Source organism: Tasmannia lanceolata, unplaced genomic scaffold (genome assembly GCF_043159265.1).
Source record: "Tasmannia lanceolata isolate RefF3 unplaced genomic scaffold, GAP_Taslan_0.1 ptg000008l, whole genome shotgun sequence".
NCBI lineage: Eukaryota > Viridiplantae > Streptophyta > Magnoliopsida > Canellales > Winteraceae > Tasmannia > Tasmannia lanceolata.
Genome location: NW_027518685.1, coordinates 66,347,501 through 66,374,036, shown reverse-complemented (window position 1 = coordinate 66,374,036; position 26,536 = coordinate 66,347,501). Strand labels below are relative to the sequence as shown.

Sequence of the window (26,536 nt, the reverse complement as noted above, 5' to 3'; positions counted from 1 at the left end):
TAATTGAGAAGGAAAAAACAGATCGAACGATCAACATAGGATTCAAAAATGAGATTTAACAAGTGGAAACAAATTAAGGCAGTAAATCAAAATGTAACAGTATCAAGAGAAAAGGAACGAACAGATGACAAAAGTGGTAAATATAGTTATCACTGTTCCACTACGGGGACTGCTGCAGTCCTATACTTTTAGGACATGATGAGGAATGTTAACTTAGAGGACCGTCATGAATCCGCTTTCAGTGCCAATCCCAGCTTAATTTGACATCCTAACCCCTTGAGAGGAATTTCGGTCAAAATTTCGGAGAAATAATGACAGGAAAGGAAATTGTGCAGATTTAATTTTTGAATGCAACAAAATCATGTAGATTTCGTTTCGGTGGGGATGGAAATGAGTCGTGACCATTTCAGTTAAATTTCAGGAATTTCAGTCAAATTTTGGAAATTCCGATAATTCAAGTCGAATTCAAGGAATTTCGAAGAAATAATGACAGGAAAGGAAATCATGTAGATTTTTTTTTTGAATGCAAGGAAATCATGTAGATTTCGTTTCGGCGGGGATGGAAATGAGTCTCGAGACCATTTCAGTTAAATTTCAGGAATTTCAGTTAAATTTTGGAAATTTCGATAATTAAGTCGAATTCAAGGAATTTTGGTCAAAATTTCGGAGAAATAATGACAAGAAAGGAAATCATGTAGATTTCATTTCGGTGGGGATGGAAATGAGTCTTGTGACCATTTCAGTTAAATTTCAGGAATTTCAGTCAAATTTTGGAAATTTCGATAATTTGAGTCGAATTCAAGGAATTTCGGTCAAAATTTCGGAGAAATAATGACAGAAAAGGAAATCATGTAGATTGTTTTTTGAATGTAAGGAAATCATGTCGATTTCGTTTCGGTGGGGATGGAAATGGAAATATTTCCGTCATTCCGAGGAAATTTAAAACCATGATCAGCACTGCAGAGACTAGACATTCAGTGTGTGGGGATTTATTGATGGTTTATTTCTAATGGGAGCGATTCCTACCTGGAGACCATGCAAGTTGAAGCAGATGAAGTTCGGACCTTATCGGATCTTTAAGTGGTTGGATCCTAATACTTATCTGTTAGACCACCCTGAGGATGTCACGACTTCTCTCATCTTCAACATTGCTGATCTCTATCAGTTTTATGGGGTCCACACCACCTCACCATGATCTCACACTTGTCTTTCGCCATGACCCACATATCACTTATCATTTAAGTCATTTAAGTTAATGACTTAAGTGGAGGCTATATTCTACTGTCCAAGAGGTTAGGCCCACTCACTTAACACCTTAACATCTATAAAAGGAGGCCCAAGGGGAGCGAAACCCTACTTTTGGATTTGCGTGAAGCCCTTCCTCTCTTCTCTGCCCCACAAGAAGCTGGAATAGGAGAAGTTTATCGCATTGGCAGCAAGGTGAATCTTCCATACTTCTTCCCTCTTCTTCCTCCTATCTCTATTTCTATTCTCTCGTTTTCCTTTCTCCTCTCCTCTCATCATACCCGTCTACTTTATTTCGCCCCTTTCTCATTTTCCTTCTTCCCTTCTCTTTTTCTCTTTCTCCTCTCTCTTCCCTCTTCTCTCCTTTCCTTCATCTCTCTTCCCCATTCTCTCCCATCTCCTTTTGCTCTTTTCTCTTCTCTTTTCATTCCTTATTTCTCTTTCTTTCTTATTTCCTGCAATCTCTACAGCCCGAAGGAATGTCGGCCAACAACACTCGGACAGTGCATAATCTTAAAAAAGTAACTCTGAAAGTAAAAAACCCTAGTATGATTTGATTAACTTTGGATGCATAATCTGTTTTTGAATTGACTGGGTTACTTCAATTGAATAACTAGACACATTAAGCTCCAAAAGTTTTCTAGAAGAACCAGTGAAATATTGGCTTTCCACCACCCATTCTCCCTCTTCAAGTCACCTTGAAGCTGTCTACAGGATTCTTAGCTATCTTAAAGTAGTCCTTCTGAGAGGGGTCTCATATGCTGCCTATGGTCCCTTTGAATGTAAAGGTACTATGATGCTGATTCAGTCGGCTCTGTTAATCAACGTAGATCCACTAACATTATAAGGAAATTTGGTTGCATGGAAAAGTAAGAAGCAAATAGTTGTTGCCAAGTCAGAGTGCCAAGGCTAAGAATAGAACAACATTCCATGTCACCTGTGATCTACTGTGGACGAAAATGCTTCTAAGAGATATGGGTGTGAGAGTCATATGCCTATAAATTGTTATGTAACAATCCAGTGGCAATTCATATTACTGCAAAACTTTTAAATTTCAATTTCAATATGCATGTCAATCGCCACAAAAATGACAATTCATATTTAAATGTCAATTTCAGTATGCATGTCAATCGCCACAAAAATGAAAACATGTCTGTTTCGGTCCAAAATTTGGGTGAAAATATTGTAAAAGCATGTAAACTTATCAAAATATATGCAAATGAAGGGTTTTTAAGATGAAATTTCAGAAAATGATAGAATAAACACAAATACACTTAGAAACCATCATATAACCAAGACAACCAGTCAAAATGGCTTAACAACATCAAACACTTAGGGGCCGTTTGGATACGCGAATTTTAGAATCCGGGATTTCTTCAAAATTGTAGCTAAGAGACAAAAGAAGCGGACCAGCCGTCGTTTTTGACTCGTTTTTTACTTCTCGCCCTTCTTTCCGTCAGCAAGAGAGTAGCAGATCCTCCCATATTTCCAGGTTTTAGAAATCTCAGGATGCAGGAGAGATTTTTAAAACCTGAATTTCTCACTTAAAATCCAAGAAACGCTATCAGGACAACATACAACAGCTTGATCATGAACCCTCTTTTACACTGTTTTCAAACTAAAAACCTGGATTCTAAAACCGCATATCCAAACGGCCCCTTAATGATTGCCCTATCCCACAAGTCTAGAACAATAATTCTGAACTCAGTGTATACAATATATAACAACACAATAGTATAAATTGTGCTATGTATATAATTTTTTTTTAACAACTCTGTTTTTCTACAATTTTTAAATATTGTCTAATATTTTTAATAGTAAATATTTTATTTTTAAAAGAATTCCAAATAAGAATAAATAAAATAATTAATTTCTGAAATAAACTATTTTACAATTATGATTATGTTTCGAATTCTACCCTGCGCATACCCCTATGGCCCCCCTACGACTAAAAGATGGGCCCGAAGGGTCAATGTCTATGAGGATTCCCTACCCCCCACGGTCACCCGATTACAATACGGGCCCGAAGGGGCGATGTCAATGCTGATTGGGGCGTTAGTGACCGGCGATCCACTAGTACATTTCCTATATGGAAATTTAGTGGCATGAAAAAGTAAGAAGCAAACAGTTGTTGCCTAGTCGAGTCGCAAGGCTAAGCATAGGACAATAGCCCATGTAGCTTGAGAGCTCAAGTGAATAAAAATGCTTCTTAGAAATATGAGAGAGAGAGAGAGAGAGAGAGAGAGAGAGAGAGAGAGAGAGAGAGAGAGAGAGAGAGTAAATACACCTATAAAATTGTTTTGTAGCAATCAAGTGGCATTTGATATTTTTTTTGAAAATTGACGATTTCATTGATACTATGAAGGAAACATTGGGGACCAAGTGGCAATTGATATTTACTACAAAGCTTTTAAATTTCAGCTTCAATATGCATGTTAGTGCCTCAAAAATAAAAAAACATATTGGTTTCAGTCAGAAAATTCTGAAGAAAATCTTACAAAATCATGTAAATTTATGGACACATGCATATAAAGATACATAAAACTTCAAAAAATACTAGAATAAGTACATATACACAATTAGAAACCACCAAATAAGCAAGACAACCATCCATAATTGTTTAACAACATTGAATATTTATTTCGCATGTCTAGAACAGTAAGGCTAGTTCAAAAATCGAAATGCAAACAATATATAACAATACAATAATATACATTGTATATCTACCTAATTTTTCTTTTTTATTTTATTTTCTTATGATTTTGAATATTATTTATTACTTTAAATATTTATAATGAAAAATAATTGACTATTCTTTATTTTTAAAGGAACTTTTAATAAAAATAAATAGAATAATTAATTTTTGAAATAAACTATGTTTCTATTATAATTAAGTCTTATATTACATCCCATGTTTTACCATGGCCCCCCACGAATACAATATGGGCTCGAAGGGTTGATGTCTATGAGTGCTTGGCACGTAGGGGCGGAGCCAGGAATTTACACTAAGAGGGGCCGGACTAATTGTAAAAAAAATGCATGATATATTCCATATTATATATAAGGAGATGATAAATTCGCACCCCTGGAGGATAAATTCACACCACTTATAACGTGAGTTGTTGCAAACTTTAATGCTTTTGACGTCAAATCATGTTAAAAGGGGTGAGAATTATCCTACAGGGGGTGCGAATTTATCATCACCCTATATATATATATATATATATATATATATATATATATAGAGAGAGAGAGAGAGAGAGAGAGAGAGAGATATATATATATATATATATAGAGAGAGAGAGAGAGAGAGAGAGAGAGAGAATAGTGTTCATGCGCAGCTGCTCAGATAGCTTATCTGAGCAGCTGCTTCAAAAACTCATGTGGCCCCACATTTTTGGGGTGATCCAAAGCATTCATTTGGAAGGCCCTTCCATGGATAGGGTGTGTACCAAAAATCAGCCCTATAGGATCATCCAAACCCAATCAAAGGTGGAGGGGAGAATGGACAGACACTGTTTTTGACCATTTTTTCCCTTCACAAATGGCAGGGTTAGGATGATCCTAAAGGGCTCAGTTTTGGTACACACCTAAGTTATAAATTCTGTTCCGGTTGCCGTTCCGTTTTGGCTATTGGAACGGAACGTTTCGGTGTTTCGGCCGTTTCGTTCCGCTCTGGCGAGGGGAATCCGGAATTCCGGCCGGAACGGAATTGATAACTTAGGTACACATCCTATCCATGGAAGGGCCTTTCAAATGAATGCTTTGGATCACCCCAAAAATGTGGGCCACATGAATTTTTGAAGCAGCTGCTCAGATAAGCTATCTGAGCAGGAATACTATTCACCTATATATACATATGAGACAACAGTTCCTGCTCTCGAGTGCAGATAGCTTATCTGCGCTCGAGTGCAGGAAACAAGGGTGGGCCCACAATTTTTGGGTGATCCTAAGCATTCATTTGAAAGGCCCCATCATGGATGGGATCATCTTAACCCTTCCATTTGTGGAGCTAAAAAATTGACAGATTTGTGCCAATTTATAGCCGTCTATTTTAAGCTCCACAAATCACAGGGTTGGGATGATCATATGGAGCTGATTTTTTGTGGACACCCTCTCTATGTTAGGGCCCATCAAATGAATGCTTTGCAACACCCAAATAAGGTGGGACCCATGTTTTTTGGTCGCCAGACTAGAGAATGATCTCTAGTTGGCAGACTAGAAACACTTCTCTCTCTCTCTCTCTCTATATATATATATATACATATATATATATGTATATATATATATATATATATACATATATATATATGTATATATATATATATATATGACATGCACAACAGGAAACGAAAAAGTAAACCTAAATCTTTCTATTGAAGTTGTACCTGCTGATTTTTCAAAGAACAAAATTCATCTATGACCATGTTTGTATTGATACTCTCAGCGATTTCTTTTTCGAAGTAGACAACAACTGAAAGAAATTCATTTTCCATCTTGTTATGAAGTCTTACTTTAACAAACTTCAAAGCCAAAACTGTATGTTCTGTAGTTGCAGTTGAAACTGGAAGAGTTAACAATAGACGTATCAATCTATCAATCAGATAAAAGATTGTTGACCTTCCTGTTGCACTTAATCTCTTGCAACAGGGGCGAAGGGCCATATACCGTGCCCCACCCCCCAATGTTTTGCAAAATCCCGTTTATTATGCGGATTTCGATTGGTTGCCAATATGTGGGTCGTGTGAAATACGTATTGCGCAAAAACACCCGATGATTCTATTCTTTATTTGAGTGAGAAAATAGTGCGAGAAACCATTTCGTGCGTTTTCGGAAAAAGCTTCAAGAGAGTGGTCTCCAGTGCGCAAAAATACATAAAAAAGCTCGATTACAACTTGTTTACGATCGATTCAAAGGCGCTCAAAGAGCCTCAGATTCATCCACTCTTAGAGGGACTCGGTGAGGTACGTCTTTAATTTTATTTTTTTTAAATAAAAAGATTTTGATAGCTTTTCTTCTACACATTCATCTACACTGAGGGTTTAGGGTTTTTTTATTTAGGGTCTTCGCTTCACGAGTTTTTTATTTTGAGGTTTTCTATTTCGATTTTTTGATTTGGGTTTTTTAATTTGGGGTTTTCGATTTAGAGTTTTGATTTAGGATTTTTTTATTTTAGAGTTTTTTATTTGGGGTTTTGATTTGGGGTTTTATCAGTTTATATTTTTAGTCGGTGGCTCATTGAAGGTCTCTTTAACCTTTTTTATAGCAAGTCCATCCATTAGAAGATTTGGCAACAAAATAAAGTCCAAGTCAATTAGAAGATTTGGGAACAAAACAAAGTCCAAGTTAACTATAGGAGATTTGAGAACAAAACAAAGAACTGCAAACTGCACAACTTACGATTACACGAAAAAAAGCACACAACACAGTTTTCTCTCAAGCAGTGCGGTGAGTCTCTCTTTACAATTTTAATATTTTATTTCCCAATTTTTACAGATTTTGTTTCTTTTTTTGGTATAACGCATTTACAGGATTTTCATATAATCGAATTAGGTTTTAGACTTTTACGACTTTTACCACTCTTCTTTATAAGATCTAGGCTTTATATTAATTTTAAAAGATAAGGTAATTATTTATATAACTTGAACAGTAATTTTCGATAAAAATTCTTGAAAAATATTATACTAATTGATAGATAAAATTTTCAGGCTACTTATTGATCCATATTTACTCCTCAAATTCTAAGTTTAATCATGGGCAAACCAAAAACTATTGATGCATTCTTAAAAAAAAAGAATGTTAATGATTCAGAAGCCAGTGCCACTTCTATATTAAATTCTGACATGTCAAATATTGAGCAACGTCTTTCTAAGTTACCAAGAACCCAATCTGAAGAAGTTGATACTACTTAGAACGTGATTCATGATTGCGTCTTCAAATATTGGGAATATCAAAGAGACGAAATTCGACATATATATCTTAGAGCTGGACCATATCAATTTTTACTTTCAGAGTATCCTCTTTCAGGAGCAGAGAATCATCTTCGCCGATTTCAATCTTCTTAGTTTAAAAAATTTTCTTGGTTAGAACTCCCCTTTAAAGGATACTGCATTTTGTCTTACATGCTATCTTTTTTTGTAAGAAACCAACAGGACACCCAGAATTAGGCATGTTAAAAAGTGGAGGGATTCGAAATTGAAAAAAAGTGAATGATTGATTGAATTGTGCCTTTTTAGGTCATGTTGGAAAAGACTTTAATTCACCACATAAAACTGTTGAGAAAGCTTGTCAAGATCTATTAAATTAATCACAACATATTGATAAGGTGATAGAAAAACAAACATTATAAGAGATTGAGAATAACCAATCGCGACTCAAGACCTCCATAAACACTGTCCGCTGGCTAACATTTCAATCATGCGCTTTTAGAGGTCATGATGAAAGCTTGAGTTTAAAAAATCGAGGTAATTTTATTGAAATGATAAAGATTTTGGCAGATTATAATGAAAAAGTTTCTTTGGTTGTCTTAGAAAATGCTCCAAAGAATGCCAAATACACATCGCCACAATTCAAAGGAAAATTTTGCATATTTTCTTAAGTGCGTAGTGCAATTCGTGAAGAAATTAGGATGCAAAGTTTTGAATTATTGTTTATGAATTGAGATGAGTCTAGAGAGAGCAAATGGCTCTTGTTTTGAGGTTTGTTAATAAGGATGGTGTTATCATAAAGCATTTTTTTTATCTCGTCATTGTTGGAGATACTACTGCATTTACTCTTTAAAAGGAGATATGTGACGTTACGCAGTCCAAACATTCAAAACATTCGAGGTCAAGGGTACGGTGATGCTAGTAATATGCATGGAGTGGAATGGTTTACAAGCCTTATTTCTTAAAGATTTGCCCATATGCATATCATGTGCATTGCCCAGCTCACCAATTACAATTAGCATTGGTTGGAGCATCAAGAGAAGTAATTCTTATTTATCAGTTTTTCTCAAAGTTGCCTTCCATTTTTAATATCATCAGTGCCTTTTACAAACGTCGGGATGAGTTACAATTTAACCAAGCGGCTGATATTGCACATTTGATTGCTATCAATGAGTTTGAGTCTGATAGGACTAATCAACTTGGTACTTTGCAACGAACTGGGAGATACTCGATGGGGCTCTCACTATAATTCTATTTGCACATTCTTAAAGATGTTTTCTTCAACTTGTGCGGTGCTTATAAATATCATTAATGAATGAGCCACTTACTCTCAACGTGGTGATGAAAGAAATCGTGAGAATCACTAAAGTTCTCTGTCAAGCTTTGCAAAAACGTCTGCAAGACATTTTGAATACTATGTGGTTAGGCTCAACTACAAAGTTACTCATTCGAAAGTTGAGAGAAGACGACTGGAATAGTTCGTTTCATAATGTGAAACCACTCTGCGAAAGATGTGGGATTAATATTCCTGATGAGTGCCCATTACACAGCAAGTTGTGATCGGTCACATCATTCACAGGATCACATTACGATAGTAGAGCACCATTATCGAGTTGACATATTTAATGTTGCAATAAACTCTCAATTGCAAGAGTTAAATATTAGATTCAACGAGCAAGCAATGGAAGTCCTTATTCTTAGTTCAGCTCTTGATCTTAACGATGGTGATATATCTTTTAAAATTGATGATATTCGTAACCTAGCGGAGAAATTCTATCCCAAGATTTCTTGGTGGAGAAATTTTATCCTCTATTTCTCAGAGCAGGAAAAAATTCATTTGAGATTTCAACTGCAGCATTATGAGCTTGATACACTTCAACATCCATAACTTTGCCAGAGATTTTGTACAACGGGAAAGTCAACGATCTTTTATTTGTTTGTTAGACTGATATGTCTCGTGCTGACTCTTCCAATTTCAACTGCAACTACGGAACATGCAACGGAACATGCATTTTCAGCATTTCAGCTATGAAGCTTCTTAAAACAAGACTTCGTAATAAGATGGATGGTAAATTACTTGCGGATTATTTGGTTATCTAAATCAACAAAGAAATCTTTAATACAGACATGATCATAGATGAATCTTATTCTATGAAAAATCGGAGGGCACAACTTCAATAGTAAGATTTAGATTTACTTTTTCGTTTTCTTTTCTGCATGGTGACTGAAACGTTTGCATATTCATGGACTTATAACATACTCTTCGTAATCCTATCATAGTACTAATTTATTAGTTTAAATTTATGGTTAAACTTTTTTATTCAACGAAAATATGTATATATATATATATATAATATAGAATATATCATGCATTTATTTTTATTTTAGCAATTAGTCAGGCCCCGTTAAGTGTAAATTCGTGGCTTCACCCCTATTTGGCAAAGTTCAGAAATTGTGGAAATATTTTTGAAAATATGGTATATCAAGCTCATAATGCTACAGTTGAAATCTCAAATGAATTTTTTCCTGCTCTAAGAAAAATCTTGAGGATAAAATTTTTATCATCAATTTTAAAAGATTTGTAAGCATCCTTAGGATGAAAAGCAAAACTAAGAATAAGGACTTCCATTACTTGCTCAATGAATCTATTATTTAGCTCTTATAATTGAGAGTCTATTGCAGCATTAAATATGTCAACCCGATAATGGTGCTCAATCGTAATGAGATCCGGCGAACGGCGTAACCAACCACGACCTGATGTGTAATGGGCACACATATCAGGAATATCAATTTCATGTCTTTTGCAAAATAATTTCACATTTAAGCAAACTATTCTGGTCGTCTTCTCTCAACTTTTAAATGAGTACTTTTGTAATTGAGACTAAATGCAAACGATTTTGCAAAGCTTGACAGAAAACATTAGTGATTCTCATGATTTCTTTTATCAAGTGTAATATAAAAACAAATTCAAATGATGTCATCACATCATACGCGGCATCATCATCACCATGTTGAGAGTAAGTGGCTCCTTCATTAATGATATTAATAAGCACCGCGCAAGTTGAAGAAAACACTTTTAGTAATGTGCAAATAGAATTATAATAGGAGCCCCATCGAGTATCATCAGCTCGTTGTAAAGTACCGAGTTGATTAGCCTCTCTACGAGACTCAAACTCATCAATAGAAATCAGATGTGCAATATCAACCGTTTGGTTAGATTGTAACTCATCTTGATGTTTATAAAAGGCAATGATGACATTAACAATGGACGACAATTTTGAGAGAAACTGATAAATAAAAATTACTTCTCTAGATGCTCCAACCAATGCTAATTGTAATTGGTGAGCTAGGCAATGCACATGATATGCATATGGGCATATCTTTAAGAAATAAGGCTTGTAAACCATTCCACTCTCCACGCATATTACTAGCATCATCGTACTCTTGACTTCGAATGTTTTGAATGTTGAGACTACGATAAGAGAGAACGTCATATATCTCCTTTCAACAATAACGAGATAAAAAACATGCTTTATAATAAACCATCATTATTAATAAACCTCAAAATAAGAGCCATTTGCTCGCTTAGACTTATCTCGAACTTGATCAACAATAATGCAAAACTTTACATCCCCAATTTCTTCACGAACTACACTAATCACTTGAGAAAATATGCAAAATCTCCTTTTGAATTGCAGGCAATGTGTATTTGACATGCTTTGGAGCATTTCTAAGACAACGCAATAAACTTTTTCATTATAATCTGCCAAAATCTTTATCATTTCAATAAAATTACCTTAATTTTTTGAACTCAAGCTTTCATCATAACCTCTAAAAGCACATAATTGAAATGTTAGCCAGCGAACAGTGTCTATGGAGGTCTTGAGTCGCGGTTGGTTATTCTCAATCTCTTGTGATGTTTGTTTTTTTATCACTTAATCAATATGTTACAATTAATTCAACAGATCTCGACAAGCTTTCTCAGCAATTTTAGGGGGTGAATTAGGGTCTTTTCCAACATAATCTAAAAAGGCACAATTCAATCCATCATTCACTTTTTCCAATTTCGAAACCCTTCACTTGTTAACACGCCTAATCCCGGACGTCTTGTTGGTTTCTTACAAAAAAATATAACATGTAAGGCAATGCAACATCCTTTGAAGGGGAGTATTCTAGCTAAGAAATTTTTTTAAACCAAAAAGATTGAAATTGGCAAGGATGATTCTCTGCTTCTAAAAGATGATACTCTGAAAATAGAAATTGATAAGGTCTAGCTCTAAGATATGCACGTCGAATTTCATTTCTTTGTTTAACAGGATATTCTCATTTTTGAGGACGCAATACTTGATCACGTTGTAAGGAAGTAGTATTAACTACTTCAGGTTGGGTTCTTTGTAACTTAGAAGGACGTTGCTCTATATTTGACATGTAAGAATTTAATGGAGAATGTGCATTGGCTTCTGAATCATTAACATCCTTTTTTTTTTTCAAGAATGCATCAACCGTTTTAAGTTTGCCCATGATTCAACTTAAAATTTGAGGAATATGGATCAATAATTTGGAAATTTTATCTATCATTTACTATATTATTTTTCAAGGATTTTAATCGAAAATTATTGTTCAAGTTCTATAAATAATTACCTGATCTTTTAAAATTAATATGGAGTCCAAATCTTTTAAATAAATAAGAAAAGTGACAAAAATCCTAAAAGTATAAAGCCTAAATAGATTATATGAAAATCCAGTAAATGAGTTATACCAAAAACAAAAAAGAAACAAAATCTGTAAAGAGTGGGAAATAATATATTAAAATGATAAAGAGTGAGGAGAGAGACTCAACGCACGGCTTGATAGAAAATTGTGTTGTGTGATTTTCATCGTTTAATCGTGTTGTGTGCAGTCTGCAGTTCTTTGTTTTGCTCCCAAATCTCTTACATTCGACTTGGACTTTGTTTTGTTACCAAATCTCCTAATTAACTTGGACTTTATTTTGGTCCTAAATCTCCTAATGGACTGGACTTGCTATAAAAAAGGTTAAAAAGACCATTCAATGAGCCACTGACTAAAAAAGTAAACTGATAAACCCCAAATAAAAAAACCCTAAATAAAAAACCCCAAATCAAAAAACTCTAAAAAAACCCCAAATCAAAAACCCTAAATCAAAAACAAGAAATTAAAAAACCCAAATAAAAATCCCCAGACAAAGAACCCCCAAACCCAAAAATCGAAATAAATAACGTGTAAAGCAAAGCCTCTAAATCAAAGACACTAAAAAAAAAAAACCCTAAACCCTTAGTGTAGATGAATTTGTAGACTATCACAAACATTTTATTTAAAAATAAAAAACATATCGCACACGAGTGGCTCTTAGAGGGAATGAATCTGAGGCTCTTCGAGTGCCTTTGAATTAATCTTAAACCCTTTCAATCGAGCTTTTTTAGCTGTTTTTTGCGCAATGGAGACCACTCTCTCGAAGCTTTTTCCCAAAACACACGAAATGGTCTCTCCCATTGTTTTCTTGCTCAAATAAAGAATGGAATCATCGGGCGTTTTTGCGCAATATGTTTTCCACGGAACCCACATATTGGCAACCAATGGGAATCCGCATAACAAAAGGGATTTGGCAAGTCATTGGGGGGTCGTGCCCCCCTCTCCCAAGCCACACACACCATGACCACCACCAATCGTGTAAGGGGTAGTGGTCCAAGGTGTTGAGAACTATCGTGTAACAATACTTGATCACGTTGTAAGGAAGTAGTATTAACTACTTCAGGTTGGGTTCTTTGTAACTTAGAAGGACGTTGCTCTATATTTGACATGTAAGAATTTAATGGAGAATGTGCATTGGCTTCTGAATCATTAACATCCTTCTTTTTTTTCAAGAATGCATCAACCGTTTTAAGTTTGCCCATGATTCAACTTAAAATTTGAGGAATATGGATCAATAATTTGGAAATTTTATCTATCATTTACTATATTATTTTTCAAGGATTTTAATCGAAAATTATTGTTCAAGTTCTATAAATAATTACCTGATCTTTTAAAATTAATATAGAGTCCAAATCTTTTAAATAAATAAGAAAAGTGACAAAAATCCTAAAAGTATAAAGCCTAAATAGATTATATGAAAATCCAGTAAATGAGTTATACCAAAAACAAAAAAGAAACAAAATCTGTAAAGAGTGGGAAATAATATATTAAAATGATAAAGAGTGAGGAGAGAGACTCAACGCACGGCTTGATAGAAAATTGTGTTGTGTGATTTTCATCGTTTAATCGTGTTGTGTGCAGTCTGCAGTTCTTTGTTTTGCTCCCAAATCTCTTACATTCGACTTGGACTTTGTTTTGTTACCAAATCTCCTAATTAACTTGGACTTTATTTTGGTCCTAAATCTCCTAATGGACTGGACTTGCTATAAAAAAGGTTAAAAAGACCATTCAATGAGCCACTGACTAAAAAAGTAAACTGATAAACCCCAAATAAAAAAACCCTAAATAAAAAACCCCAAATCAAAAAACTCTAAAAAAACCCCAAATCAAAAACCCTAAATCAAAAACAAGAAATTAAAAAACCCAAATAAAAATCCCCAGACAAAGAACCCCAAACCCAAAAATCGAAATAAATAACGTGTAAAGCAAAGCCTCTAAATCAAAGACACTAAAAAAAAAAAACCCTAAACCCTTAGTGTAGATGAATTTGTAGACTATCACAAACATTTTATTTAAAAATAAAAAACATATCGCACACGAGTGGCTCTTAGAGGGAATGAATCTGAGGCTCTTCGAGTGCCTTTGAATTAATCTTAAACCCTTTCAATCGAGCTTTTTTAGCTGTTTTTTGCGCAATGGAGACCACTCTCTCGAAGCTTTTTCCCAAAACACACGAAATGGTCTCTCCCATTGTTTTCTTGCTCAAATAAAGAATGGAATCATCGGGCGTTTTTGCGCAATATGTTTTCCACGGAACCCACATATTGGCAACCAATGGGAATCCGCATAACAAAAGGGATTTGGCAAGTCATTGGGGGGTCGTGCCCCCCTCTCCCAAGCCACACACACCATGACCACCACCAATCGTGTAAGGGGTAGTGGTCCAAGGTGTTGAGAACTATCGTGTAACAATAGCCTCCACTTGGGGGTATTTCTATCCTTTTATGTAACCACCCCCCCCCCCCCCCCACACACACACACACACACACATATATATATAATAAATTTCGTGTGAGAGACAGTATTGTGTATGCACCGACAGTATTGTGTATGCACCGATTAGTCCATCTTCTCCTCTTTTATCCTCTATAATCTCCATTAGCACATGTAACATGGTATCAGAGCAACATGTTGAAGATCAAGAATTTCCTCCATGAAGACGAAGATACTATCACTACAACTTCATCAACCATAAGTAACCCTAACCGTACCCATCAAATCCAAAACCATAACCCTAACCCTAATCAATCTTCTTTAAAACCCTAACCTTCATCCAATCCATCATTTCTAACCCTAACCGCTCCCTATCAAACCCATTTATTTTGGATTTTCACAAACCCTAATCCTAACCGCCCCTACCAATCAATCATTATTTTCAGGTTTTTCACCCCAAAACCCTAACCATCCTCATTCCTTGGTTTTCCCCTTTCAATTCCAGCCCTCAACCAAACCTCCCCTACCATATCTCCATTTTTCATAGCTTTTTCCAAACCCTAATTGCACCCTCTCACACTCATACTCCATTGTCGCCTCTACCCAAACCATTTTTCTTTCGATATTTTCCATTCAAATACTAACCCTATTATCCTAAACTCTTCAAATTAGCCCCTAATCCTCGCTTTATCCATCTTCTATCATATCCTAATCATGTTCTAGGCACCCCTTATTCTCATTTTTTTATCCTAGTGTTGGTTCCGAGCCATTGGTTGGTGATTTCATCCTCATGGTAGTGTCTTTCAGTCGTGTTATCGACTCTTTCCTTACCAGAGCCGCGTGTTGATGTGTCAGACATCTTTTGTTGGGTATTCAATTGGTGACCTTGTGGTGTATCTATTTTGTCTTGTTGTTGGTGATTTGTTTCCACGGTGTTGGCGGCGATTTGGGGTTAGTTGTTTGTGCTGATAGTGGATGTGGTTGTTTGGCACTGATTGTGGTTGAGATTTTTGTTGATGTTGTTGTGGTTGTGGCGATTGTCCCTGTTGGTAGATGGTTATTTGTGATGTGGTTGTTGATTGTTCGTTTCATTGATGTGTTGATGTTTTGTCTAGCACACTGCTGTGTTGCTTTGGTTGATGTTGTTGGTGGTTGTTGGTTGTGTGTTGGTGGATATTCAGTGTTTCTTAACTTGTTAGTGGATCCTCGCTTTGTTGGTGTTTTTAGTTGTTATTGATCATTCCTTGGTATTGAACTTTGTTGTGGGTATTCACGATGACTTCATCTACCTCCTTTATTGTTTCCGGTTCCTCATCTGTGCCATTCCCTCTGGTATCCATGACAACCATCAAGCTTGATGGATCTAACAACCCTGCATATAGTCGATCTGTTCAGCTTTATCTCCGAGACCAAGGAAAGTTAAGCTATATTACCAAGGATCCACTATCTCCAAAGGACCCCTCCTATGACAAGTGGAGCTAGGAGGACGCTCTTCTTCAGTCACTTTTGTGCCAGAGTATGGAACCGAAGATTGCTCATCATATGTTATTTCTTGATACATCTCGGGATGTCTAGCTACGTGCAGAAACCCTCTACTCAGGAACAAACAATCTCACGAGGATTTGTGATGCCTACTCCGACCTCCTCAACTTGAAGCGGGGCAAGCAATCTGTTTCTGAGTACTACTCTGAGTTTGTTAGTTTATGTGAGCAGCTGGACTCTTACTTCCTACCCTCCACCGATCCTGCTGACCAAATAGAAAGCTGAGTTACGAGTTGTTCAGTTTTTGAATGGCCTAGGAAGAGAATTTCTTCCAATTCGCCAACTAATAGTGGGTCAGGGCACTTTACCACCCCTGATGAGGTTTTCTCTTGTGTTCAGCATGCCATGCGGGTTGATGTGCCCAGTGACTCGACTCTCCTGTTGAGCGATCTGCTTTAGTTGTTCACTATGGTTATAGTCGTGGTACATGTGGTGGTCGAGGACAAGGTCGCCATGGTTTTATGGTCGGGGTTTTGGTCGTGATTCAAGGGGAGGTCGTGGTTCTCGGTATTGTACGCACTATGGTATGGAGGGTCATTATACTTATTTTTGTTATGATCTGCACCCTGAGTGATGGCCATAGAGAGCTGCCCATCACATCTCTGGGACAGCCACAAAGAGCTCCACTGATGTCCCTTCTCTGCTGATACTTCTGATACACTGTTAGATTCCCGAGCTGAGTACGGAAATTTGCTACGCATACAGGACAAAGGGAAACAGGCAACTGCCACTCTAGCCAAGGAAGGTACCCATCCATCCTGCTCCCTCAGTCTGTCGGGTTCTTGGTTTATTGATTCTGGAGCCTCTCACCAAACGATTGGTAACCGTAACTTTCTAAGTTCTTTTTAGTCTCCCTCTTTGTCTACTCCTTTAGTCACTTTAGCAAATGGGACGATGTGACCTATATCGGGTGTAGGAGACACATCTCTCAATCCTGATATGTCCCTTAATTCTGTTTTGTGTGCACCAAGTTTCCCATGTAATCTATAATCTGTTAGTCGGCTCACCCGTTCTCTTAACTGTTATGTAACCTTCTTTCCCTCTTACTGTATTTCAAGATCTCGAGACTGGGAGGATTGGTTCGGGTTATGAGGTGGACAGGCTCTACTATTTTGATCGTGTATCTCCCTACACTGCCTTACGTACTGCAGTTGATTCCTTTATGTGGCATTGTCGCTTGGGCGACCCTCCTGCTGATCGGTTGCGGCATTCATATCTTATATCAAATCCAGTTAATAATTTTTCTTGTGAGTCTTATCAGTATGGAAAACACCATCATGTTTCCTTTCCATCACGTTCTGTCAGTCGTGCGTCTAGTCTTTCTGAACTTGTTCACTCTGATGTTTGGGGTCTATGTAGAACTCCATCTATTTTTTGTTATTGATATTTCATTGTGTTTGTGGACGATTATTCAAGAATGTCATGGCTACATGTAATAAAAGATCGTTTAGAAGTATTTAATATCTTTCATTCCATTTATGCCGAGGTTTCTAATCAATATTCTTGCTCTACTAAATGTTTGGGTTCTGACAATGGACGAGAATACTATTCAGTATCTAATGGATTTCAGGAGTTCTTGTCGAGTATTATTCATTAATCTTCTTGTGCCCATACCTCTGAGCAAAATGGGGTTGCCGAGAGGAAACTTAAGTACCTAGTGGGCATTGCACGCACGCTTCTATATCAGATGGGTGTTCCCAAGACATATTGGTTTAAAGCTATTCTTACCTCCTGTTTTTTGGCAAACCGCCTTCCTTACTCAGTTCTGAATGATCGTTCACCCTTCTCAGTTTTGCACCCCTCAAGAAACCCCTTTACTCTACTTCCTAGAGTCCTCGGCTGCATTTGTTTTGTTCATGATTTATCCCCTGGACTGGATAACCTAAGTCCTCGTGCTATCAAATGTGTGTTCCTTGGTTATTCCGGATTTCAGAAGGGATATCGTTGTTATAGTCCTCAGCTCCGCCTAGTGTTTGTGTCTGTTGATGTCACATTTTTTCAGGAAATTCCTTACTTTCCTAAGTCTGTTGATGTTCCTCATCTTGCTCCTCCAGTACCATTGCACCGACTCCTCTTCTTTCCTAATCACCCCCTACGGCAAAGACTTACTCCCGGCCCACGCCAGAGTATTTTTCCCTCATGTGCCGATGAGACACCATGTGAGCCACCACGTGCAGATGACACCTCATCTGGTCCGCCTCCTTGACAGCCAACTGGACCCATGTCCGACCCTGCGATTATTGTCCGTGGGAGCGTATCTGATGATGCTCCTATCTCTTCACGCACTCGCTCTCGTTGTGGTATTCATTCGATCTACGATGTTGTTTCTTATGCTGGTTTATCTCATGGTTATCGCTCCTTTCTCTCTTAAGCATTGTTGTAAATTCCGTTTCGTTTCGTCCGGAATGGACGAAACGAACCGGTTTCGTTACAATTCCGGAACGAAATTTTCCGGCCGGAATCGTGCATAACGGCTAGTTTGACTGGATTTTGCAGATTTTACAACAATGCCCTTGGAACCTGGTGCGCACCACGCGTACCCGACACGTCCTGCTTCTTCCTGCTGCTTCTCTTTCCTCTCCTGTACTTCTCTCTACTTTCGTGTACTCGGTATTTACATGTAAACCTCCATTTACTTAAGATTTACATGTAAATAACGGAATACCCCCCTTTTGGATTTATTAAAAATAGTTTCAACACCCAAATCTAAAAGAAAAAAAGTCAACTCTCCAGTTCTAGTACAAAATTCAAAGAAAAATGGTCGGGTCAAAATTTTAACTTTCTTAACTTCCAAACGGTGGGGTATTTTTCAAATTTTAAAAATTCATAAAATCTATTTTGTCCAAACATTATTAAATCCCAAAAGTCCGGTAAAAAAAATCTCATAATTTGGTCTCTAAAAATTATTCATCTTGTCAGGCACTGGTCAACACGTGACAGACTTTTTTTTCTAATGAATTATGTATTAATCACTTAATATATTTTTTGTGTGAACGAAAAGTTTCGACCGAAATGACCGAAATCCCACCGAAATTTTGTTTCGGTGGCCAAAACGAAATGGCGACCGAAACGGAATTTACAACTAAGCTCTTAAGTCTCCTCTGTTTCGATTCCTCGATCTGTTGCAGGAGGCATTAGCTCACACTGGGTGGAGAGCAGCGATGGATGCAGAGAAGGGTGTCCTTCAATCTAATCACACTTGGCAGTTGGTTTCTCTTCCTCCAGGTGCTCATAATGTGGGTTGTAAATGGGTATTTACAGTCAAATACTTTCCAGATGGAACAGTGGAACGACTCAAGGCACGATTAGTTGCAAAGGGCTACACTAATACCTATGGCATTGACTACACAGATACTTTCTCGCATGTGGCCAAAATTCCATCAGTCAGGGTTTTGATATCGTTTGCGGTTAATCATGGCCACTATTTCAGTTGGATGTCAAGAATGCCTTCTTGCATGGTAATTTGCAGGAAGAGGTCTACATGGAGCAACATCCTCGGTATTTTGCTCAAGGGAAGTTGAGGCACTCTATTTGTCGAATGAGGAAGGCTCTTTAGAGTCTCAAGCAGTATCCTCGTGCTTGGTTTGGAAGCTTCAGTGAGGCCATGGTATGGTTCGGTATGCAACAGTGTGTTGTGGACCATTCAGTATTCAGTTCACACTCTAAGGATGGTCGGATTTTCCTGGTGGTTTACGTAGATGATATTATCATCACAAGTGATAGTGCGGGCATACATAGACTGAAGGATTCCCTTATGAAAGAATTCAGTACCAAGGATCTTGGACTGTTGAGGTACTTCCTTAGGATAGAGGTTGCCTACTCTCGTAAGGGTTTATATCTATCACGGAGGAAGTATGTGTTAGATATATTGGAGGAGGCAGGCCTTCTAAGAGTCAAACCCACTGAGACACCCATGGATCCAAACATCAAGATGTCTTCTGACCAGGGAGAGTTGTAAAAGGATCCAGGCAGATACAGACGTATAGTAGGAAAATTGATATATCTCACTGTAACTCGTCCAGATATCTCCTTCGCAGTTGGTGTAGTTAGCCAGCATATGGGAGTGCTCCACATATATCCCATTGGTCAATAGCTACCCATATTGTGAGATATCTAAAGAAAACTCCTCGTAAAGGACTATTCTTCAGGAAGCATAGTCAAATGCGAATAGAGTATTGAGATGCAGATTGGGAAGGTGCTGACAGGAGATCTGCGACTGGCTATTGTACCTTCATTGGAGGCAATCTAGTGTCATGGAAGAGCAAGAAGCAAGATGTGGTTTCCAGGTCAAGTGTAGAGGCAGAGTATAGGGTTATAGCATATACAGAATGTGAGTTAATATGGTTAAGAACGTTTATGTCGGAGATTGGATTACCTTGCTCATCACCTGCCTCTCTCCATTGCGATAACAAGTCGGCAATTTATATCGCATTGAATCCAGTTTTTCATGAAAGGGCAAAGCACATGGAGGTGGATTGTCATTTTATTCGCCAGAGAATCAAATGGGAGAGCTCGGCACATTTTTCACAAGATCGTATGACCAAATTGCTAATATGTTTACTAAACCACTAAGCCGAGCAAGGATTAGCGATTTATGTAACAAGCTGGGGGTATACTCCAGCTTGAGGGGGAGTGTTGAGAACTATCGTGTAACAATACCCTCCTCCACTTGGGGGTATTTCTGTCCTTTAATGTAACACACCCACACGCATATATATATATATATATATATATATATATATATATATATATATATATATATATATATATATATATATATATATATATGAGGATAGAGTTGCTGCGCTCGAGCACAGAAACAGGGTGGGGCCACATTTTGGGTGGGGTCCAAAGCATTCATTTGATGGGCCCTTTCATGGGAGGGTGTCCACCAAAAATCAGCTCCATTGGATCACCTTAGGGTGTCCATTTGTGGGGCCAAAAATGGACAGATTTGTGGACAAACAGTATCTGTCCATTTTTGGCCCCACAAATGGACACCCATTGGTGATCCAATGGCGCTGATTTTTTGTAGGCCCATCCATGATGGGGCCTTCCAAATGAATGGTCAGGATCACCCCCCCAATGGCCCCACCCTCCTGTTTCTGTGCTCGAGCGCAGCTAAGCCTAGCTGCGCTCGAGCGCAACAACCCTTCTCTCTCTCTCTCTCTCTCTCTCTCTCTCTCTATATATATATATATATATATATATAAATTCCGTGTGAGAGACACAGTATTGTGTCTTCACCGATTTCTCCATCTTCTCTTCTCCTCTTTTTTCTTCTCTAATCTCCATTAGCACATGTAACACAAGGACTTTGTTGTAGACCTTTGATGTATTTTTTTAATCTTCGCATAGAGGAGTATTATATAAGGTCTTGGTTGGTTGAAAACAGAAAGAGTAAAAAACGAAAAAAATGGATACTTGAACTCCTTCAACTACTTTGTTTTTTAGCATCCATGCTCAATGGAAAAAAAAACAAACATTATTTGACATTAGCATGGCATAATTGGCATGATTTCTAGGCCATAGGTTATCCAAACAAAGGCCTTTGAAATGGGTAATGTTCAAATCAATCTAACATGGGACCGAATACGTCGTAGCAGGAGCGCCTCATTCTGCTTCACTAAGGTCGCATCCTACTAAAGGATTCCTCTTTTGAGATGACATACTATACCAGCAAAGCAAAACGAAAGTGTGATAATTTATTCCATGACCAAAATGTTTGTACTTTGATGTTATCCCAGTTATTAGTAGAGGCAGGAAACATCGAAGATGAACTACTGACATAGTATATACACAATCTAGTTGGAGGATGCAAGCAGGAACAGGTCCTGAATAATGATGTGGATTTTTATTGAATTTATTGGTATACTCTTCCTCAGGGAGTCCAAATCGAAATGTTCTGGCTATTATAGGAGTTGAGATGGCATATCGTAGCCTCAACTCTCTTAGTGCTCCTATTTGGGCTTTCAGATGTTCATCCTATCAGTGAGGACTTGTTGTATTTGATAATTATACAAGAAACAAATAGAAGGTGCCACACTATACTTACTTCTCTAAGCCGAGGTAGAGTTGAATCGATCTCCTTGGCGGCAATGCTGTACAGATACTTGTAGAACTTTTTCATAACTTTAATGAACAGTGACAGTATCTGCTGCCTTTCTAATTTTGTTTGTCCCTGTTGAATAAAGAAGCCAAAGGATCTTGAGTCCATTCCAAGCAAATTTCAATGAAAATGCAGTGAGTCAAACTAATCCCATGTAACATTACACATGCATACTCACATGCACATTCATATATAGATATATTACATATGCATAGATAAGGAAAACATATAAACTCCCTTGTTTTGATAATGGCACTTCTCACTTTATTAAACACATATATGGTTGGCAGTTGATAGCCTCTAGTACCAGTCTAACAGTTAATTACAGAAGTGTTGAAGAAAGATGGGATTGCCACTATCAAACCAATCTTTTCTCTACCAGTTATATGAGAAAAGTGTAGCTACACACTCCTGTAGCTAACTTAGCTACACACTAATGCTTAAAATACAGTGGGCCCCACATTGTTTGGGTGATGCAAACCATTCATTTGAGGGGCCCTCACATAGATAGGTTGTGCCCAAAAAATCAGCTTCATAGGATCATCCCAACCCTACGATTTGTGGAGGCAAAAATGGACGTGTAAAAACCTTCACAAATCTGTCCATTTTTGCCTCCACAGTTTGAAGGGTTGGGATGATCCTATGGAGCTGATTTTTTGGGCACACCCTATCAATGTGAGGGCCTATCAAATGAATGGTTTGGATCACCCAAACAATGTGGGCCACTGTATTTTAAGCCGTCGGTGTAGCTAAGTTAGCTACACGAGTGTGCAGCTTCACTTTCCTCATATATATATATATATATATATATATATATAGAGAGAGAGAGAGAGAGAGAGAGAGAGAGAGAGAGAAAACGGTTCCTACACACATGTGTAGATAAGTTATCCACAAACTAGCTTAAAATACAGTGGGGGCCACATTATTTGGGTGATCCAAACCATTCATTTTAAGGCCCTCACATAGATAGGGTGTCCACAAAAAATCAGATCCAAAGGATCATCCTAACCATTCGAACTGTGGAGGCAAAAATTGGACTAATTTGTGAAGGTTTAAAGACATCCATTTTACCTCCACAAATCGTAGGGTTGGGATGATCCTATCGATCTGATTTTTTGTAGACACCCTATCTATGTGAGGGTCTTTAAAATGGATGGCTTGGATCACCCAAACAATGTGGGCCCCCACTGTATTTTAAGCTAGTGTGTAGAGAACTCTCTACACATATGTGTAGGAACCGTTTTCTCATATATATATACTAGTAAAAAACCCCGTGTGATGCACGGGCCGACAAAGAACTGTACGGACCACATCATAGGTTGATCCAAACCGTCCATGTGATGGAACACAACATCAATAGATTGTGCCCGTAAAATCATTTCCATAGGCTGATCCTAGCCCTCTAAAGGAGGGGGGTAGGATTGAAATTATGTGGCTTTAATGGGTGCCTTTGTTAAAAAGCATAAAGGTGGGGGTAGGATTGAAAATATGTGGGTTGAATGGGTGCCTTTGTTAAAAAAAGTCAAAAAAAGTGATGTGTAATTCTCATAGAATTTTGGGAGAAATTCAAATAATTCTCTCATTTTCTCTTCTGCTATATAGTATATATATATATATATATTAGGTAAATGGTATCTAAGCTCAAGCTCAGATAGGTTATATGAGGAAGAGAGTTTAAATAGGAGGGGTGCCTATGTTGTTTGGGTTATGTTAGATATTGGTTGTATAGGACCTAACATAGATACAGTGTCCCTAAGAAATCATCTCCATAGGATCATAGTAAGCGTTGATTTGTGGAGGTTTAAAATGGACGGCTAGAGTCCATTTTGTGCCTGTACAGATCGAATGGTTAGTATGATTGCATGGAGATGGTTTCTTAGGAACACCATATATATATATATACTAGTAAAAAACCCGTGCGATGCACGGGCCGACAAAGAAGTGTACGGACCACGTCATAGGTTGATCCAAACCGTCCATGTGATGGAACACAACATAAATAGGTTGTGCCGTCATAGGTTGATCCAAACCGTCCATGTGATGGAACACAACATAAATAGGTTGTGCCCCAAAAACCATTTCCATAGGCTGATCCTAGCCCTCCAATCTATAGATGTTTCCATAATTCCTCTTAAATCGGATGGTTAAGATCACCCTATAGGTTTTTTATTAAAAAACCATAAAAGAGGGGGGTAAGATTGAAATTATATGGCCTTAATGGGTGCCTTTGTTAAAAGCATAAAGGAGGGGGTAGGATTGAAAATATATGAGTTGAATGGGTGCATTTGTTAAAAAAAGTCAAAAAAAGTGATGTGTAATTCCCATATAATTTTCAAAAAAATCAAAAAATTCTCTTCTTTTCCATCCAGCTTATTATAGTAGATATATATAAAATGGACCGTGTTCACAAAAAATCAGCTTCTCTTAACCCTTCGATTTGTGGAGCTAAAAAATGGACAGATTTGTGGCAGTTTATAGGCATCCATTTTAAGCTCCACAAATTGTAGGGTTATGATGATCCTACGGTCCATTTTAAGCTCCACAAATCGATGGGTTGGGATGATCCTATGGAGCTGATTTTTTGTGGATGCTCTAAGTCAGGGCCCATCAAATGAATGCCTTCCATCACCCAAATAATGTGGGATATATATATATATATATATATATATATATATATATATATAGAGAGAGAGAGAGAGAGAGAGAGAGAGAGAGAAAACGGTTTCTACACACAAGTGTAGATAAGTTATCTACACACTAGCTTAAAATAGAGTGGAAGGCATATTGTTTGGGTGATCCAAAGCATTCATTTGATGGGCCCTCACATAGATAGGGTGTGCCCAAAAAATCAGCTTCATAGGATTATCCTAACCCTTCAAACTGTGGAGGCAAAAAATGGACAGATTTGTGAAGGTTTATACATGTCCATTTTACCTCCACAAATTGTAGGGTTGGGATGATCCTATGGAGCTGATTTTTTGTGGACACCCTATCTATGTGAGGGCCAATCAAATGAATGGTTTGGATCACCCAAACAATATGCCTTCCACTCTATTTTAAGCTAGTGTGTAGATAACTTATCTACACTTGTGTGTAGAAACCGTTTTCTCTATATCTATATACAAGAAAGCTCTAAATTGAATCCCACGGATTCCGGATTCCAGGTTACTGAGGTGCCCTTCCTCATTTCACTCCCAAGCAAATAAAGCCTCCATTTCAGTACTAATGCAGCTCTTTAAGTTCGGCATTTTCAGCACAGGCAACAATCAAAGAGAAAATAATCCACTTATTTTAGTCTTATGAATTCTTTATCTCTACATGTTTTAATTTGTGGAGGTGTATGGGTATTGCAAATTAAATGTTTTTTTATATAGATTCAGATAAGAGGATTGTTGGGATTGGAGATAAATTAGATGATTAGAAGTGAGTGAGATTGCATGTGATGGGTTGGACGCCATACAGAAAAGATCACATCCTGCTTTGATTTAGGTCATACACGCTGCAATAATTATTGGTTTGTATCTTTTTTTAATGAATGCCATTATTGGTTTATAACTTCATCCGCTTCTTAGTAAGAATCACAAGATCTCAATTTATAACTACATCAGGTTCTTAGTAAGAATCTCATGATTATAAATTCCTCTTATGAAGGGATAAGATTTGACTTACAACCACTAATGTAGTCATGGAACTTTACATTGCCAATATTGTAATTGTTAGTTGTTGGATCTATTGTTGTTAGTTGGTTGTTGAACGAGAAATCTTCTCTTTCAATATTTGTCAGGGCGATGATAAATTCGATGATGAAAGGGCATTGGCAATTAGAGTATGAAGGTAAACAAAAGGGTGTATAAAACTATTAATACTGAGAGATTATTATAAAACTAGGATAGGTGCAAATTATCATTTCCATTTTCATTCTTATTTTTTAAGTTTCTAATTTATAAGAACTATTTATCTTTTTCATCCTTTTTTTTCCATTTTTCAGGCACAATCTGCATTTCCAATTTCCTATCATTACAAATACATCTTTTTTTTAGAAAATGAAAACAGTTTTAAATACTGAAGTATACTATTTTTTTCGCCCCGTGCGACGCACGGGTCTGCAACTAGTCTAGGATAAAATCCGCCCCATTCTTTGTTTAAATCTTTGAGCAAGGTAGGCCCCACCCATGTTTTCCAAAATGAACCGTAAGGCCCACACCATAGGATGATCCAAACCGTCCTTTTGATGGGCCACATCGTAAATAAGTTGCGCCCCAAAATATCATTTCCACAGGATGATCCTAGCCCACCGATCTAAAGAGAAACCACAAATTATGGAAACCTTATAGATCGGAGGGTTGCGATCATCCTATGGAAATGATTTTGTGGGCACAACCTATTTACATTGTGGGCCATCAAATGGATGGTTCGGATCATCCTATGGGCCGCAACGTAAATAGGTTGTGCCCCCAAAATCATTTCCATATGATGATCGCAACCCTCCAATCTATAGATATTTCTATAATACGCAGTTTCTCTATAGATCGGAGGTCTAGGATCATCCAATGGAAATAAGATTTTGGGG

The 26,536-nt window shown here is 37.4% G+C and overlaps 1 protein-coding gene across 1 annotated transcript in view; it reads right to left on the bottom strand.

The window, feature by feature from the left end:
• The window catches only part of LOC143885484 (RNA cytidine acetyltransferase 1-like), a 94,155-nt gene that overhangs the window by 762 nt on the left and 66,857 nt on the right, over nucleotides 1–26,536 (bottom strand). Inside the window, exon 24 of the mRNA XM_077389695.1 lies at nucleotides 21,913–22,038. Coding sequence (XP_077245810.1) covers nucleotides 21,913–22,038 — 126 coding nt within the window. The remainder of the gene's footprint in view (nucleotides 1–21,912; nucleotides 22,039–26,536) is intronic.